This window comes from Emiliania huxleyi (assembly GCF_000372725.1).
Source record: "Emiliania huxleyi CCMP1516 unplaced genomic scaffold EMIHUscaffold_7, whole genome shotgun sequence".
In the NCBI taxonomy this organism is placed as follows: domain Eukaryota; phylum Haptophyta; order Isochrysidales; family Noelaerhabdaceae; genus Emiliania; species Emiliania huxleyi.
In genome coordinates, this window is record NW_005196756.1 from 880,030 (window position 1) to 895,575 (window position 15,546).

The following is a 15,546-nucleotide window of genomic DNA, read 5'->3' on the forward strand; positions in this document are numbered from 1 at the left end:
GGCGTCGTACTGAGCGCGTCGAGACCGTGTCCTGATGTGATCTGCACGGGGAAATCACGTCGGCGTCAAAGGAGCGACGTGCGACCTGTCAGAGCTTGATCTCCGATCTCAGCGGCGTCGAGTCGTCTCCGGCGCGCGACAAAGGTACATCCACAGGACGCGCAGAGGCACCGACATGTACCTTTGTGCGCAAATGGTCAAATCAAGGTTTTGTAACGCGAGCTGTGCCACAGTGAAATGGCACTAGCCAGAGAGAGCTACGGCTTTACACGCCGGTCGCCGCTATACTTTACTCTTTAGCGCCTATATTGGATGGGGGAGGAGGAGGGCCACAGACCAGAGAGCAGCCTGAGCCAGGCAGCAGGGCAGAGACCAGAGTCGGCTTTTTGAATTGATCATAAACTCCCAGATACGTTAAAAACACCCCGCCACACCTCAATACATAGAAAACGCAACGTAACGTCGAGTCGTACCTCTGTGTTGACTTTGTAGAGAGCCATGCCGTCGCGCACGCGGCACGGCCCGTTGCCGCGCCCCACCGGCCACAGTGGAGCGCGGGAGGCGGAGGCCACGTTACTGCAGCTCGACGAGCAAATCGCCCGCCTGCACGTCGTCGCCGGACGCGACCGTCAGCTGCGCGACGCGCCCCGCGACCGGCGCCGCCACCACCGTCTCCATCTTCATCGCCGAGAGGATGAGCATCGGTGTGCCTGCGGCGGAGGAGGGGCAGAGGCGTCTGGGGGGCGAGGGACTTGGCGACTGGCCGCGAGGGCAGAGAGCGCGGCTCGCGAACCAGCAGCCACATTCTCTCCGAGCGCCACCTTCGTCTCGACGACGACGCCCGGCATCGGTGCACCGACGCTGTTGACGTCGCCGCCGTCCGCCTTTGGCCGCTGCACCTTCGTGGCCTGTGTTCACGGCGGGAGGCGTGAAGGTGCACCATTCACAGACGTCGGCCGCTGCATCTCGTTGGCCTTGGCGGTCTTGTCCGAGATGAGGACGGAGCGCGGCATGCCGTTGAAGTTGAAGAACACCTAGAGGGCACACTCAGTGGCGCGCGTCCACGAGGGCCCGAAAGGGACGCAGCAGCCGGACCCCAAGAACACCTCGCGTGTGGCGTCCTTCTCATTGAGCATCCCGATTGCCTCGAGTGAGATCCCAATCGTTTTGCCGCGCTCGAGCTCGACGGAGATCTCCTCGCCGAGCTCGAGCGGCTCGATGTACGCGCGGGTGGGCAGCTTTGACACGTCGCCAAAGTGGTGAACGTCCGCCTTGAACTGCTCAAAGACCTTGGGGTACATGACCCACGACCTATAGACAAAGGCGGGAGGCTGCGGCAGGGCGTGCGTTGAGCCAGAGGCACGCGCGGCGTCGTTTGCATGAGGTCCGTCTCGCTCGTGGAGTCGCCGTACTTGGCCTTGAGAGCCGCCATGGACGCGTCCAAATCCAGCGGCGGCAGCTCCGCGCCCGGCCGGCCCGCAAAGACGGGCAGCTCCTTGACCACCTGAGCCTGCATCGGCTGCGGGAAGCCGCCGTGGGGGATGCCGATCGCTCCCTGGAAGTACTCCACCACGCTGGAGGGGAACGAGAGCGTCTCCGCCTGCGCGCGCACCCCCTCCTCGTCCAGGCCATTGGCCGCCATGAACTGCGCGAGGTCGCCCACCACCTTGGACGACGGCGTGACCTTGACGATGTCGCCGAGCAGCCGGTTGGCGGCGGCGTAGTTGCGCTTGACCTGAGACCACTGGTCGGCCAGCCCGAGCGAGGTGGATTGGAACTGCAGATTCCTGTTGGGCGAGATAGCGAGTCAGGGGGGGGGGGGGGGGGAGAAAGGGAGAGAAAGGGAAGAGAGAGGGAGAGGGAGAAGGATCGCACGTGTACTGCCCGCCCGGCATCTCGTGGTCGTACACCTCGGACGAGCCGCTCTTCTGCCCCGACTCGAAGGCGGCGTACGAGAAGCGCACCGTCTCCCAGTACTCGATCAGCTTGGACAGCTCCTGCAGCTCGACGCCCGTGTCGCGCTCCCCGTTCTGCAGCGCCGCGACCAAGGAGCCCATCGATGGCTGGCTGGTCATGCCGGACATCGAGTCGACCGCACAGTCGACCGCATCGGCTCCCGCCGCCGAGCAAGCGAGCATAGAGGCGACGCCGGTGCCCGCAGTGTCGTGGGTGTGCACGTGGATCGGCAAGTTTGGGAACTCCTTGCGCAGCGCCGAGATGAGCGTGGTCGCGGCGGCGGGCTTGAGCAGGCCCGCCATGTCCTTGATGCAGAGCACGTGGATGTGGCACTCGACGAGCTGCCGCGCGAGGTCGAGCTGCGGGCGAGGCGGGCCGGGGTGAGGGCCGCGCCGGTGTGCGTGGCGCTTGCACGGGTCGGGCGCGCACGTAGTAGTCTAAGGTGTACTTGGCCTTGCTCGGGTCGGAGATGTCGCCCGTGTACGAGATCGCCGCCTCGACGACGCCGCCCGCCGCGCCGACGGCGTCCACGCCCAGCTTGAGGTTGTCCATGTAGTTGAGCGAGTCGAAGACCCGGAAGACGTCCATGCCGTTCTTGACGGCGACGTCGCAAAACCTGGCGCGGGGCGCGTACACGTGGCAGGCGGTGAGCAGATGCATGCCAAGGTAGGCCATCTCGTGGAGAGAGGAGTGGTAGGCGGGCAGCAGCAGCGCAGGGGAGGAGGAGACGAGAGAGGAAGGGCAGGAGGGGTCCTCCGCCGGCTGGTGCGCACTTGAAGACGGCGTTGTCCGGGTAATTGGTGTAGCCGACCCCGTTGGCGCCGCGCAGCAGCATCTGGAAGGGCACGTTCGGCACGTCCTCTCGCATCTGCTGGAGGCGCTCCCACGGGCACTCGCGCAGGAAGCGGAGGCAGACGTCGAAGGTGGCGCCGCCCCAGTTCTCCAGCGAGTAGCACTTTCCGAGCACGTGCGACGTGAGCGGCGCGATGGCGAGGATGTCCCGGGTGCGCACGCGAGTTGCGAGCAACGACTGGTGCGCGTCGCGCCAGGTGGTGTCGGTCAGCAGCAGACCCTGGCTCTGCCGCACCGCCTTTGCGAACCCCTCGGGCCCCTCCTCAGTCAGCACCTGCTTGAGGCCGCGAGGCTGCAAGGTAGTAGGCGACGCCGCGATCAGAGGCGTGACGCGCGGCGTCACAGGGCCAGACGCGCCGGCGGCGGTGCGGCCGTTGACGACGAGGTCGCCTGGGGCGGGGAGGGAGCGGCGTCAGGCGAGAGCACGGCCTGAGACGCCGGAGGGCGGCGCGGCGGCGCGGCAGCTCTAGCGCGCCAAGGTAGTTGAGCAGCCTAAAAGATTGATTTGCATCTCTAAGAGTTGAGCTTTGACTCTCGGTGAGCTGCTCTCTAAGTATTGCTTCTGGCCGCGGTCGCGCGCGTCGGTGAAGTCGAGGAGCTGCGGGTTGTCTCCGATGAACGAAGTCGTGGCATGCCCCGAGACGAAGTCGGGGTGCTTGAGCACGTTGAGGATGAACGGGATGTTGGTCTTGACGCCTACGTGTACCATACCTCCAGGGTATCGAATCCAGTGTGGGTTCAGCCCTGTGGGTGGTGTGGTAGCAACGGCCCATCCTGCCAGGCGCCTGGGGGGGGAGGAAGGGGCGGAGAGGCGGCAGGGGCGGAGAGGCGGCAGGGCGGGAGAGAGAGACGCCTCGAATGCGCGTCTCCAGCAGCGCGCGCGTCAGCTTGTCAGCAGCCTGGTTGAAGCTGAGCGCGGAAGCCGTCACCTTCATCAGCATCGAGTCGTAGTGCGCGAGCACGCGAGCGCCCGGGTAGGCGTTGCCGCCGTCGAGCCGGATCCCGAACCCCTCGGCCGGCCGCCACACCTGGATGCGTCCCTGAGAGGCGGCGGAGCGGTTGGCGGTCAGCAGGAGAGGGATGGGGCCAGAGGGCGCGTGGGTAGTGGTGCGGGGGCGAGCAGGGGCGGTCTCGGAAAAGCGTCTCCGTGCGTGCCGTCTGTCTGGTATAGCCCCAGCCGACTCCGCGTGAACTCTCGAGGGATCTCGAGTTGCGGAGCTCCCCATATCTTCCCATATCTCCCCATATCTCGAGTTGCGGAGCCAGCCCGGTGTACGACCTCTGTTCACACCGAGCAGCTGGGAGTGGCTGCGGCTATAGCAGACAGGCGCGCCGTATCGGGCCGGAAGTCCTCGGCCGGGTCCTCCGTGGTCACGCGAGCTTGGATGGCGAAGCCCCTCATCGCGACGTCCTCCTGCGACAGCCCGATCTCGTGCAGCTTCTGCCCCGCAGCGATCCTGATCTGCGACGACGGACCGGGGCAAGCTCGGGCGGCGGCGGCGAGGGCGGCGGCGGGCGAGGGCAGCAGTGGCGGCGACGGCGAGGGGGGGCGGAGGCGACGGGGGAGGCGGCGAGGGTGGCGGTGGGCTCGGCGGCAGCGGCCTGCGACTGGACAAGGTCGACGCCGGTAATTACCTCCGTCACGGTGTGCTCCACTTGAATCCTGAGCGTTTTGGGGGGCGAGCGCGGTGAGCGCGATGAGCGCGGTGAGCGGTGAGCGCGGTGGGCGCAGTGAGCGCGGCCCGTGTAATGAACAGCCGTGTTTGGCTTGTTGAGTATGCGTGTGCCTCGGATTGACTTCGAGAAAGTAGTAGTTCCACCTGCGACGACGGAGGGGCCAGGCTCGGGCGGCGGCGGCGAGGGCGGGGGTGGCGACGGGTGAGGCGGCGAGCGCGGGGGGGGGGCGAGGGCGGCGAGCGCGGGGGGGGGCGAGGGCGGCGGCGGACGTCTTCCGGTCGACGAGGAACTCAACGGTGCCAGCGCAGAAGTAGCCGGCACCCTTGGTGATGCGGATCGCGTCGGCGTACAGCGACTCGCGCAGCGACTCGGGCAGCCCGATCGACGGCGCAACCTCGACGATCTTCTGGTGGCGCCGCTGGACGGAGCAGTCGCGCTCGAAGAGGTGGGTGGCGTTGGTGCCGTCGGCGATGATCTGGATCTCGACGTGGCGCGGCGACTCGACGTACCGCTCGATGAACATCGCGCCCTGCGCAGAGGAGGTACATTGCATTTGGTTCACTTCGGGCTGAGATAACTTGTACAATTTGATGGGCCATGTCCTTTGGTCACGCACGTTGCCGAAGGCCGTCGTCGCCTCGCGCGACGCCGAGAGGAAGTTGGTCTCCAGCTCGTCCTCCGAGCGCACGATCCGCATGCCCCGCCCGCCTGAGTAGGTCAGCAACCGGCCGTTTCCAGGAAACGGCCCGGCCAGCCCGGAGGCGGAAACGTCGAGACGTACCGCCGCCGAAGGCAGCCTTGCAGATGACGGGGTAGCCGATGGACTGGCAGAAGTCGCGCGCCTCCTCGACCGTCTCGACGGAGTGCTGCGTCCCTGGCACCACCGGCACGCCGAACTCCTCAGCCAGCTGCCGCGCCTCCGTCTTATCGCCGAAGCGCTGAATGACTTGCGAGGGAGGGCCTGTTCACAGCTCGAGGCGTGAAGAGACGCTGTTCACGCTCACAGTAAAAGAGGCTCGGCCACGCCCACCGATGAAGGTGATGCCCGCCTGCTCGCACAGCTCGACGAAGCGCGTGTTCTACGATGAATAGCTAAGCATGAAGTAAGCAATGACGGTGTGGCTGAGCATCGACCCGGCGGCAGACAGGACCTCGCTCAAGAAGCCGTAGCCTGAAAAGAAAACACAGCCGTAAAACGAAAGCTGTCGACCCGGGCCGGCGCCTGGTCTTGTCGCGCGCCTGGGTGGATGGCGTCGACGTTGTTCTCCTGTGCAAGACGGCAGCCGAGAGTCTGCTTTCTGCTCTTTGCTCTCTCATCCTGATCTCTGCTCTCTGCAAGCCTTTGCGATCTGCACAATCTCCTCCGCCGACAGGTATGCGCCGACAGGCGACTTGTCCTGCCCCACCAGAAAGGCCTCGTCCGCCTTGGTCCTTCCTTGAGGGACGGCAGGGGTGAGATGGGGCAGAGAGGACCCTCGGCGCAGTCTGAACATTATTGCACCTGTGCACCGAGTTAAAGTCCTCCTTGGAGTAGATGGCGACCGTCTTGATGTCCATCTGAGCAGGCGAGGGAGCGGCGCACTGGGGCTGCCAGGCCGACGCTTGCGCGGCGCGGGAGTGGGCAGGGCGCTCAGGCGACGGCTCGCGCTTGCAGAGCAACAGCGCGCCTCGGTGGCGGCCCGGAAGATGCGAATGGCGATCTCGCCCCTGTTGGCGGCCATCACCTGCGCAGAGACGTCGACGTGAGAATGGCGGCTAGCAGACCACCCGAAGTTCGAACCATACTCACTTTTTTGATGGGCCGCCACCCCGGTCGCGCTGGCGGTGGCGTCGCCATCGCGCCGGTCGACGCCCAGCGGCGGGTCAGCGGCGGCGCAACCGCCCAATGCCGCGTCAGAGGCGGCGGTGCGATGCGTGCGCCGCACGAACGAAAGGAGCGCAGCATGGCACTGGTCTTGAGGCCGGCGCCGCCGCGCAGCGTGTGGGGTGCAATCAACTGGAGCGCCGTTTGGCCGAGCAGTGCGTGGTTGTTTTTTTTTATCGGCATGCCGAGGTAGGAGGGGTAGGGGGTCTGGGCCCTCCCGTCGGGGTTTTCCCTCTCTTCAAGCTGGAATTTTCAAAAAAGAAAATTTCCGCAGAAATCACGATGTCAACCCTCCCCAAATGGTGTGTGTGTGTGTGTGAGTGAAAAACCGCCAATGGCCGTTATCCGTTAGTGCGGACGTCGCCGCGGCTCGCCTCTGCCGCGGCGGCTGCTGCGCGCACGCGGCGGCGCCGCTCTCTCGCGAGACGGCTGGCGACGCGGCTCGCCGCCGACGTACGGTGCGCTCGTCCGACGGTCCGCAGCGTGGCGTGCGCGGCGCTGCGCGCCGCTCTGCGAGCGCTTCTGCGCCTGCACTGCCTGTCTCTGTTGCTGCTGGTGGTGGTGGTGCTGCTGCTGCTGGTGCAGATGCTGCTGCTGGCGCGGCGCGGCTCTGCGACTGGGCTCGACGCGCGCGTCGCGAGCGTCTGACGCGGCGGGCGGCGTCGGGCAGGTGCGCTTCTCTCTCGGGTGGTGGTGGTGGTGCTGCTGCTGCTGCTGGTGGTGCAGATGCTCCTGCTGGTGCGGCGCGGCTCTCCGACTCGACTCGGTGCGCGCGTCGCGGCTATCTGACGCGGCGGGCGGCGTCGCGGGCGGCAGCGGTGGCGGCTCGCGGGTGGAGGTGGAGGCTGGAGGCTGTGGTGGACCTTTGAGTTTATTTAATGGTCGACTACGAGGACCGGGGGTCAACCGGGAGGCAGGGGGTTCAACCAGGTGACGGCGGACCGTGGGCCATCGCGGGGACCGTTCGCCCGGAGGGCGTACTGGGCTGATCCGGATGGTCTTCACGCCGGTGGGTGGCACCGAGGCGTCTGGGACGCTCAGCTCTACCTTAAGCTCCTGAGGGGCGCGTGGTTGTAACCACGTAGTAGGACTACAGCCCACCACAGACACCCTCCCCCACTCCTCACGTGTGTTCACACCCTCACCCTCTCCTCTCTCCTCTCTCTCTCTCTCTCTCTCCTCTCTCTCCTCTTGTCTGTGCTGTCTGTCTGACTCAGGCACTCAATCTGCCGATGCGTGATTGTGTGTGGGCTGCTCCGAGGGGGCCCTCTGTGCGATCCGACGGGTAGGGGGGCTGTGCCCGGGCGGTGTCCGGTGTGGAGTCCCCTTCTGATCCCGCCTGGGATGTTGGGTGTGAGGTTGTGGCGGCTTCGATCCCAAGGGGGGGAGCTGATCCCACTCAATAACCAACTCTCAGGGGCAGTAGGTGGGCGAGCCTCGAGCGCGCTCATCTCGATCGTCAAGACGTCGCTACGCGCGGTCTTCCGCGGGGGGAGCTGCGTCGACGGGTGCGGGACCGCGGCGCAGCCAGTGCCGCGGCGAGGCCTCCGGCTGTTTGCGGCGGGCGGCTTGCTGCTCGCGGCGATGGCGAAAAACTCGTCTCGCCACACGCCAAGGGCTTATGCTCTGGCGAGACGTGAGGCGCATGCGCCCAGGAGGGGAGGGGGCATGTGTAACGACACTGCTAGAGATGCCTTTTGGGGCCCAGAGATAAAACTTCTGTGATCTTGCCATGCGTGACCTAGTAGTGTCCCCAGCTATGGGCGTGTCCACGTTGGAGCCAGGTGTGGTGTGGGCGCGAGAATAGCTCCGCCGTTCATGGAGGCAACCGATGCGAGTCGACTGGTGTGTGTCGTCGTGGTTTCGTATCAAGAATACTCACTCACACTCACTCCCCAAATGGGAGAGACTTCTTGCAAATGGGTGATCTGATGCTTGTAGGGCTTGAGAGTGGCCTGCCATGTCACAAGAAGGACTGTGGTTGCAGGAGAGTACCACCAACCATCACTCTAGTTGGTATAGTACCCCACCTTCACCGATCGAGTGATTTCTTTTTTAGTTGGGTAGGTAGGGGCAGGGCAGGGGCCGGCCAGGTTTTTGCAGAATTTCAGCATGAGGTCCGCCCAAGCAAGAAGTACACACACCTGGGCCGAGGTCCCTTTTGCTCCCGCTTTTTCTTTCTTTTTGAGAGAGAGAGATTTTTAGCAATACCTTAAAGAGAGGTTACAGGCGGGTAAGATCCGTTAGCGGGAGATCGGCGGGAGCGGCGCACGTTTCGAATTCGGCGGGCGCGTTTCGAATTTGTCGACGGACCGTTTCAGATCTCTGCGCTCCCGTATGAGCGAGGCTGCCGACGCTGCCATGATTGAGGCTGCCGACGCCGACGGGCGGCTGTGCGACGACCCGCTGACGGACCGCCCCGTGGACGCGGCAGCGGCGGCAGAGCGAGAGAGATCGGCGAAGGCGGCCAAGCTTGCTGCGCAGACCGCCAACGCGATGGTTGCCGTGCAGGGGCAGCTCAAGTTGCGGGGACAGGCAGCGGACAAGGCCGCGCACGACGCCAACGCGGAGGCGGGAGCGCCGGTGAAAGCGTCGTCTATGATGGTCGTCGAACGAGTGTTCGCCGCCCGCCTCGACGGTCCGGACAGGTACATGGTGGCTCGACGAAAGGAGCGAAAGACGGCCGCCGGGGCTGGCACTGCCGTCGAGGTGGTGGCGTGGTTGGAGAAGATGGCGAACTCCGCCGTCACGATGGTGCGGAGAGAAGGCGCCGACGGCATCACGGTGACTGCGGAGCACAAGGCGCTGCTGGATGACGTGGCGTTGGAGCAGGGTCGCAAGGCGATCGTGGCGAGGGCGGCGTCAAATTACCGCCAGCACACCGCGTGGCTGGCGACTTTTGCGACGTTTGTGCAGTGCTTTTACCCGTGTGGATGGCGGCACAACCCGCCGCTGGATGGAAAAAATAAAATATTCTTAGCTTCAAGCCCCCCTCCGAGACTAGGGACAGAACCCAGAGATACATACGTCAAAGGGACTGCGCCTCGCCCCCACTTGCCCTGACTACACAGGATAGCGTGCCCCGATAACGGCGACACATAGTGGGGGACACTGCGCAAGGAGGGGGTGCGAAGGCTCATTGGGGTACTAGGTGGGACCATGAGGGGGGGTGGGCGGGGTCCTGTGGGGGTGAAATGTTGCGCGGCGAATTCGAACCTACCCCCTCGCCGCGCCGATCCTCACGCGGAGGGTAAAACCCTGTGGGACAAAACCCCCCCGCGATCGGCAGTCTTCAGAGTGGACCCCCCCCTCCCCAGCCTCCCCTGTGCATCTCGCACCCCCCCCCGCTCCCCATCGGTGACTCGCGAAGGACACGGACACTCGGGGTGAGGGGGGGTCCCCCCGGAGGGGGCTCTGGGGCATTGTTGGGTTGATCGCTCGTGCCGATCTCGGGTCGATCTCGGGTCGATCTCGGGTCGATCTCGAGTCGATCTCGGGTCGATCTCGGGTCGATCTCGGGTCGATCTCGGGTCTCGGGTCGGTCTTGGGTCGGTCTCGGAGTGGTCTAGAAAAGAAAAAAAATGTGGGGCGAGATGAGGCGAGATGAGGCGAGGTGAGGCGAGGTGAGGGGCGATGAGGCGAGGTGAGGCGAGATGAGGCGAGGTGAGGCGAGATGAGGCGAGATGAGGCGAGGTGAGGCGAGATGAGGCGAGATGAGGCGAGTGACGAGATGAGGCGAGATGAGGCGAGATGAGGCGAGATGAGGCGAGATGAGGCGAGGTGAGGCGAGATGAGGCGAGGTGTACCTCGGCGAGATGAGGCGAGGTGAGGCGAGATGAGGCGAGCGGGTGAGGCGAGATGAGGCGAGGTGTGAGGGGCGCGCGCTGGTGTGCGCTGCGGAGCCGCTGAAGATCGACCACGGCATCGTTCTCGCCGCGGTGCAGCAGACCGGTTACGCGCTGCAGTGCGCCGCGGAGCCGCTGCGGGCCTGCGTGCGCCGGTAGGGGGGAGTGTGTGCGCGCGTGTGTGAGATGAGGATTGTGGCAGGCTGGCTGCTGCTGATGTGGGCAAGTGTGCTCTGTGTGGGGCGCTGCGCTGGCGTGCGACGCGCGCGTGCTGTGTACGTGTGCGTGCTGCGGTCGCGCGCGCGTCTGTGTGTGCTGCGCGCGCGCCGCCGGTGTGTGCTGTGCGCTGTTCTCTGTTGTGCGCCCTGTTTGTGCAGCTGGGAGCGCAGGCTGGCTGGCAGGGCTGCGCGGCGGGCTGCGGCGTGCTGCGGGTGGTCGCGCGCCTGCCTGATGGTGTACGGCGGCCGCGCAGCCCGCCCGACCGGGTCGTCGGCGGCCCAGGGCGCGAGCATGCGGACTGCGCTGCATGTGAGGCTGCTGCGCGGCTGGCGCGTATGTTTCCGTGCGGCGAGGGACGCGCGTATGTGTTCACGCTGCGGGCGCGGGCGGGCGCGGGGGGCGGCGCAGTCTCACCGCGGTCCGACGTCGGTTGGTCTTCGGCGTGGCGAGGGCGGGCGCGCAAAGAGGCCTTGCCGCCATCGCGTTGCCGCGAAGGAAAAAGAATCTATGTATGCCCCGCCGCTGGATGGAAGCGAGGGCGCAGGGACAGCTATCGACCCGCGGCTGGTGGCGCTCTGGCGCTATACTTGGCGATGGTGGCAACAATACCAAACAACTCTAACACTCACACATTATTGATGTTGATTGTTGTCGAAATTGATGATTTCCGCGGAGTTTCCTCGGGAAAACTAGAGAGGAAACGGCTGTAGAGAAACGAAAGGAACGAGACGGGGTGAGCGAGGAAACCGCATGGGTACAGCCTAATTCCCGGGCCGAACTGAGCGCCCAAATCAGCAGGCCGAGGAGCGAGGCGGGCCCAGCGAGGCAATACCAAACAACTCTAACGTTGTTTTGTTGTTCTTTTTGTGGATCAGTTGCGGCTGACCATGTTCCGTCAGAGGTCACCTCCATCACGCCGCTGCCCGATGGCGTCTCGATTGGCGACCGTGCTTTCTTTGACTGCCCCCTCAACGACGAGGCGGTGGCAGTACTCGAGTAGTACGGGCCATCAACTGTTGGGCGGTGTGAGCCTAGCGCAGCGCGAACTCGCCGTCTGAGCCTAGCGCAGCGCGAACTCGCTCTGAGCCTAGCGCAGCGCGAACCCGCGCACACAAAAGCTTTTGCGCAGCAACCGAAAGAAAGAAAGAAAACAGACAGCCCAAGGGAGGGATGGGAGGACGGCACGCCGCCACCACACAGGGATTTTAAGGAGAGGTGTGTGATGCGCTAGCCGTCGCCCACCCTAGGGAGTCTGCCTCTTGTGCGCAGAACCCGGCCGGGCAAATCCTGATGAGCGATTCTCTCTTTTTGTGGTTCGGCGGCTGCCTAAACAACCCCGCCGCCCATCAGTTGCGCTCGGCTGACCATGTTCCGACGCCTACTCTCGGATGTGGCCGAGGGCTCAGGGGTGCTCTTGGAGCCGCGGGGGTGGCGCCCCCCCCTCCCAACCGCCAGCGCGGCGGACGACGCGTGCGCGGTCGAGAGGGACGCTTTCCTCTCACGGTGCGGCGAACAAGGAGAGGAGCTCTGTCCCGCAGCTGCGACCGACCTCGACCTCCTAAAGTGCCTATCGACGGTGCACGCGGGGCGCCGGAGGATCCGGTGCCATGGACGGCGTCTCTTCACCATCGTTGGATGTGAACAGGTCGCGAGCCGGACCCGGGGAGAAGTGGGCGAGAACTGCGAGGTTGCAATGTCGCGATTCTCTGACTGCTTGTACGGTGCGCGCCTCAGCCCGCTCTCCTCCCTTTTCTTCTCAGCCTCCCCTCAGACTTGCAGCACGCACCCGCAGGCCCGCGCCTGCTCCTCCCGATGGAGCTCGCCTCGGTCCTCCTCCTCGCTGCGGCGAGCGGCGTCCTCTTCTGCTCCGTGCTGCGCTGCTGCCTCCGCCACCTCTGGCTCCGCCCCCGCCGCTCGACTCGAGACGGCGGTGTCTGTATTCACACGCGTGCTGTGACCAGGCTGCGCCCCGTCTCCGGGCTCCACTCGGCGCGCGCGGCAGAGGCGATGCTCGATCAAGGCGACTCGGAGGCGGAGGAGGAGGAGGAGCCCCACGCGACCGAAGTCGGCCTCGAGCCGCTGCGCATCGCCAATGCTACCGCCAGCGGCAAGGCGGCGCCCGCTGGCGCCGCAGCCCCGGCAGCGGAGGACGAGCTTCTCCCCGCGTACACGGACGTCGTCGCTGGAGCCGCCCTCGCCCTCCAGCCGCGCGCGTCGTGAGCGCAGTGTACTGTGGGCGTGGTGGGATGGACACCTCTCGTGGAACTGTCTGCGCCGCGCGGTGGCCGTGCTCGTGTTTGCTAGGAGACAGTGGGGGGCGCGGCACTCGGTGCCTGTGGACGAGGGAGCTGCCGCGGCGTGCGGGAAGAGGACGTGTCGTGGTCGTCGCGCGCGCTGCCGATCGCGCTATACGCGCAGCATGTACAAAAAAAGGCCAAAACTGACCCCCCCCAAATCCGGAGGTTGCCTAACGTTAAATTACGGCCCCGGTGCCCGGAGTAGAGGGGTGCGCAGCGTCCTAACTAATCTAAAATCTGAGGATTCAGGATTCCCAGGCATCGCTGCTTCAGTGGGGACAAAGTGAGTTTATGGATGTGTGAGAACGGTACGGGACACGAGGAGTCACGCGGACCGACTCGTTGGTGACTCTGCTGCACGCCGTTTCAGAATTTTTCTCAGCGTGAGCGAGACGTGGAAGAGTGCCACTGTGGAAGGGATGAGAGTGGTCTGACCAGCAAGAAGAGTCCTGGTCGAGGCCCTCTGTAGCGCGTGAGGCGTCCCTCTCCCCTCGTTTGCAGAGGGGTCGTCATCTGGACCCAAAGGTTGGTGCCCAGCAGGTGTGAGTGGTGAGCCGCGTGCACGGAGCTCTGCTGTACTGGTGATCGCGGGTGAGGCTGGTGCAAAGCCATCCTCGATCCGGGTGCCGTCTCAGACGGCTGTAGGATTGGTATAAGGAACTCGGATACCCGAGTGGTTTAAGGGAATGGTGTAACACTACACCGGGAATGCTGGGGCGCAGCCTCAGCGGGGAGCATCAAGGTGTCACATGACAAACAACTCTAACACTCACACGTCATTTGGGGCCTGGAGCCCTGTTCACGCGCGCGCGAGATCTCTCTCTCACATGACGACGCCTCGAAGAGGACAAGGGAACTATTACGTGCCAATGTTTGGGCGCCTATTCGGCGCCCAAGGTGCCAATATTAGGGATCTAGGTGGCGAGACGTGCCACTGCACAGGGTGCGGCAAACGTAGATCAAATGGTTCGAGATAGCGTCCACTCAGCGACCGATACCCGTAACACATTACCGAGGGAATAGACACCACAGATACGCACACACCGACGCCCGAAGTGCCAAGAAGGACGTCATTAGTACGAAACCTCAGAAAAGGCCATGGGCGTCGAGAGAACATTCCCTCGAGAGGACAAAGAAAGGCGACGCACCCCCTCCTTGCGCAGTGTCCCCCGCTATGTGTCGCCAATTGGGGCACGCTATCCTGCGCAGGCAGGGCAAGCGGGGGCGGGGGGCAGTCCCCCTGGTCTGATACTGGGGTGTGGGTGTCTCCAGTCTCGGAGGGGGGCAAGAAGGTAAGAATATCTATTTTTTTTTGTTCAAGTCTTCACCCCAGCCCATGCTGTTACTGTTTGTTACTGTTGTTACTGTTGTTCAGCAGCCAGCAAGCAGAAAATGGCAAAAAACCCGGGTAAAGCCCGAAAATACCTGGGATTTTCCGGGTATTTTCGGGTATTACCCGCACTGGACACTAGAGATCGTCGTGGTTCACTGCCAGGCCTTCCTTACTGTTGTTCAGTCGGCCTAACGTCAGCTACTGTTGTTGGGGAGCCCCACTGTTGTTCTGTTGTTACTGTTGTTCTGTTGAGTGTTGTTACTGTTAACACTAAAAAAACTCGACCCACGTAGACAAGGAGCGCGCGCCAATGGCCGCCTCCGTGACACTCCCACCTCCTGGGCCGGCGCGCGAGTTTTAACGAGTTTCTCCCGGCCGATTGCCTCCTGACACGCCCACTGACCGACCCCATTAAAGGCCTATTTCCAGCTTGGGGAAGTGCGCCGCCCGTGCGTCATTGGGACTCGTGGCGCCTCCCAGGCCCGCCGCAGCGGTCCCGTGGGTACCTGCCGTCCGTACCGGTCCACGGGCTAGCCCTGGGCACATTCGGACCGAACTCGCTGCGCAATCCGGTCTCGGTGTTGCTGTCGGCGGCCGGCAGCCCTTGGGGGTCGAGTCGCAGGATGTCGCAAAACTTTGCCACACGTGCTCGAGCGTCGAGCTTCCGGCGTTCCCAGTCGCAACTACCTCCGGCGAGGTGGCTGACGTTGCACAATCACATCGGCGGCGCACTCGGAGAGCACCAGTGCTCTTTCGGTGGGCTGTCGTGGGGTGGTGCACGACATGCATTGAGAGGAGCCGAGAGAAGCAGCGGCTGTGGGGCTTCCACGGCTGCCAAAGGGTGGTTCACGACTACTCTGAGCAGGGCTGTGCTTTGGTGGGGTTGTGCTTGAGCATGTGTGAAGTGGGAGTGCGTGCCGGCGGTGTCTGTGGGTGAAACGGGCGTGTATGAGGCCGTAAGAGCCGTGGTATGAGCCAGAGTGGGCTTCATCACCCAAAATAAGGACGGTTTGGGAGAGCTCAGACTTGATGCTGATGGGCCTGGGCCAGGAGAGCGACAGAGAAGGCGAGGTGGTGAGCTGGGAAGCCGCTTCGTCGGCACCTGGACGTGTCGCGATGAACTGCCAAAAAGCACCTTTTGCGGCTATTGCTCAAGACTTCGGGAGACAAGGCCTACATATTATGACTGCATCCATGCGTCTGGTGCATGAGGTCTGCGGGTTCGGACATTTCACGGTCGGTGGCGCCGGTGATGGCCTCCGGAAAGCCCTCGCAATCGCCTCGGATGGGGTCCACCGGAGACAATCTCGAGCCCTCTCCGTGGCATCACGAGCCGGTGTGAGCTTGCAGACCCAAGGTAAGTGCGGTCTGGGACGGCTCAGGTGTGCTACTGATGGGCCTGGGCCAGGAGGACGACAGAGAAGGCGAGGTGGTGCGCTGAGAGGCTGGAGCGTCCGCGTGTGACCTTGTCGCGATGCAAGTGCCACAAAGCGTTGTTTTCTG

General features: G+C 64.2%; 3 protein-coding genes across 3 annotated transcripts; 2 read left to right on the forward strand and 1 right to left on the reverse strand.

Moving 5' to 3' along the window:
* Positions 1-573: 573 nt before the first annotated feature.
* Positions 574-6,430, reverse strand: PYC1 (pyruvate carboxylase; the record flags this gene model as incomplete). Its single annotated transcript, XM_005762038.1, has 19 exons — positions 574-710; positions 794-908; positions 1,107-1,289; positions 1,364-1,787; positions 1,876-2,315; positions 2,386-2,572; positions 2,730-3,082; positions 3,341-3,496; positions 3,738-3,848; positions 4,100-4,265; positions 4,418-4,471; positions 4,755-5,014; positions 5,102-5,193; positions 5,267-5,446; positions 5,516-5,564; positions 5,696-5,752; positions 5,841-5,916; positions 5,987-6,152; positions 6,250-6,430. 19 exons carry the CDS (start codon positions 6,428-6,430, stop codon positions 574-576), a joined length of 3,387 nt encoding a protein of 1,128 aa, XP_005762095.1.
* A 2,256-nt stretch (positions 6,431-8,686) lies between these two features.
* EMIHUDRAFT_198025 (hypothetical protein) lies at positions 8,687-9,451 on the forward strand (the record flags this gene model as incomplete). The annotated part of the gene is made up of 2 exons (XM_005761911.1): positions 8,687-9,276; positions 9,421-9,451. The coding sequence occupies 2 exons, from the start codon at positions 8,687-8,689 to the stop codon at positions 9,449-9,451; spliced, it is 621 nt and encodes a 206-aa protein (XP_005761968.1).
* A 2,266-nt stretch (positions 9,452-11,717) lies between these two features.
* Positions 11,718-12,857, forward strand: EMIHUDRAFT_432893 (hypothetical protein). Its single transcript, XM_005761912.1, has 4 exons — positions 11,718-11,989; positions 12,059-12,134; positions 12,206-12,311; positions 12,375-12,857. The coding sequence occupies exons 1-4, from the start codon at positions 11,780-11,782 to the stop codon at positions 12,631-12,633; spliced, it is 651 nt and encodes a 216-aa protein (XP_005761969.1). The 5' UTR covers positions 11,718-11,779; the 3' UTR covers positions 12,634-12,857.
* Positions 12,858-15,546: the final 2,689 nt, after the last annotated feature.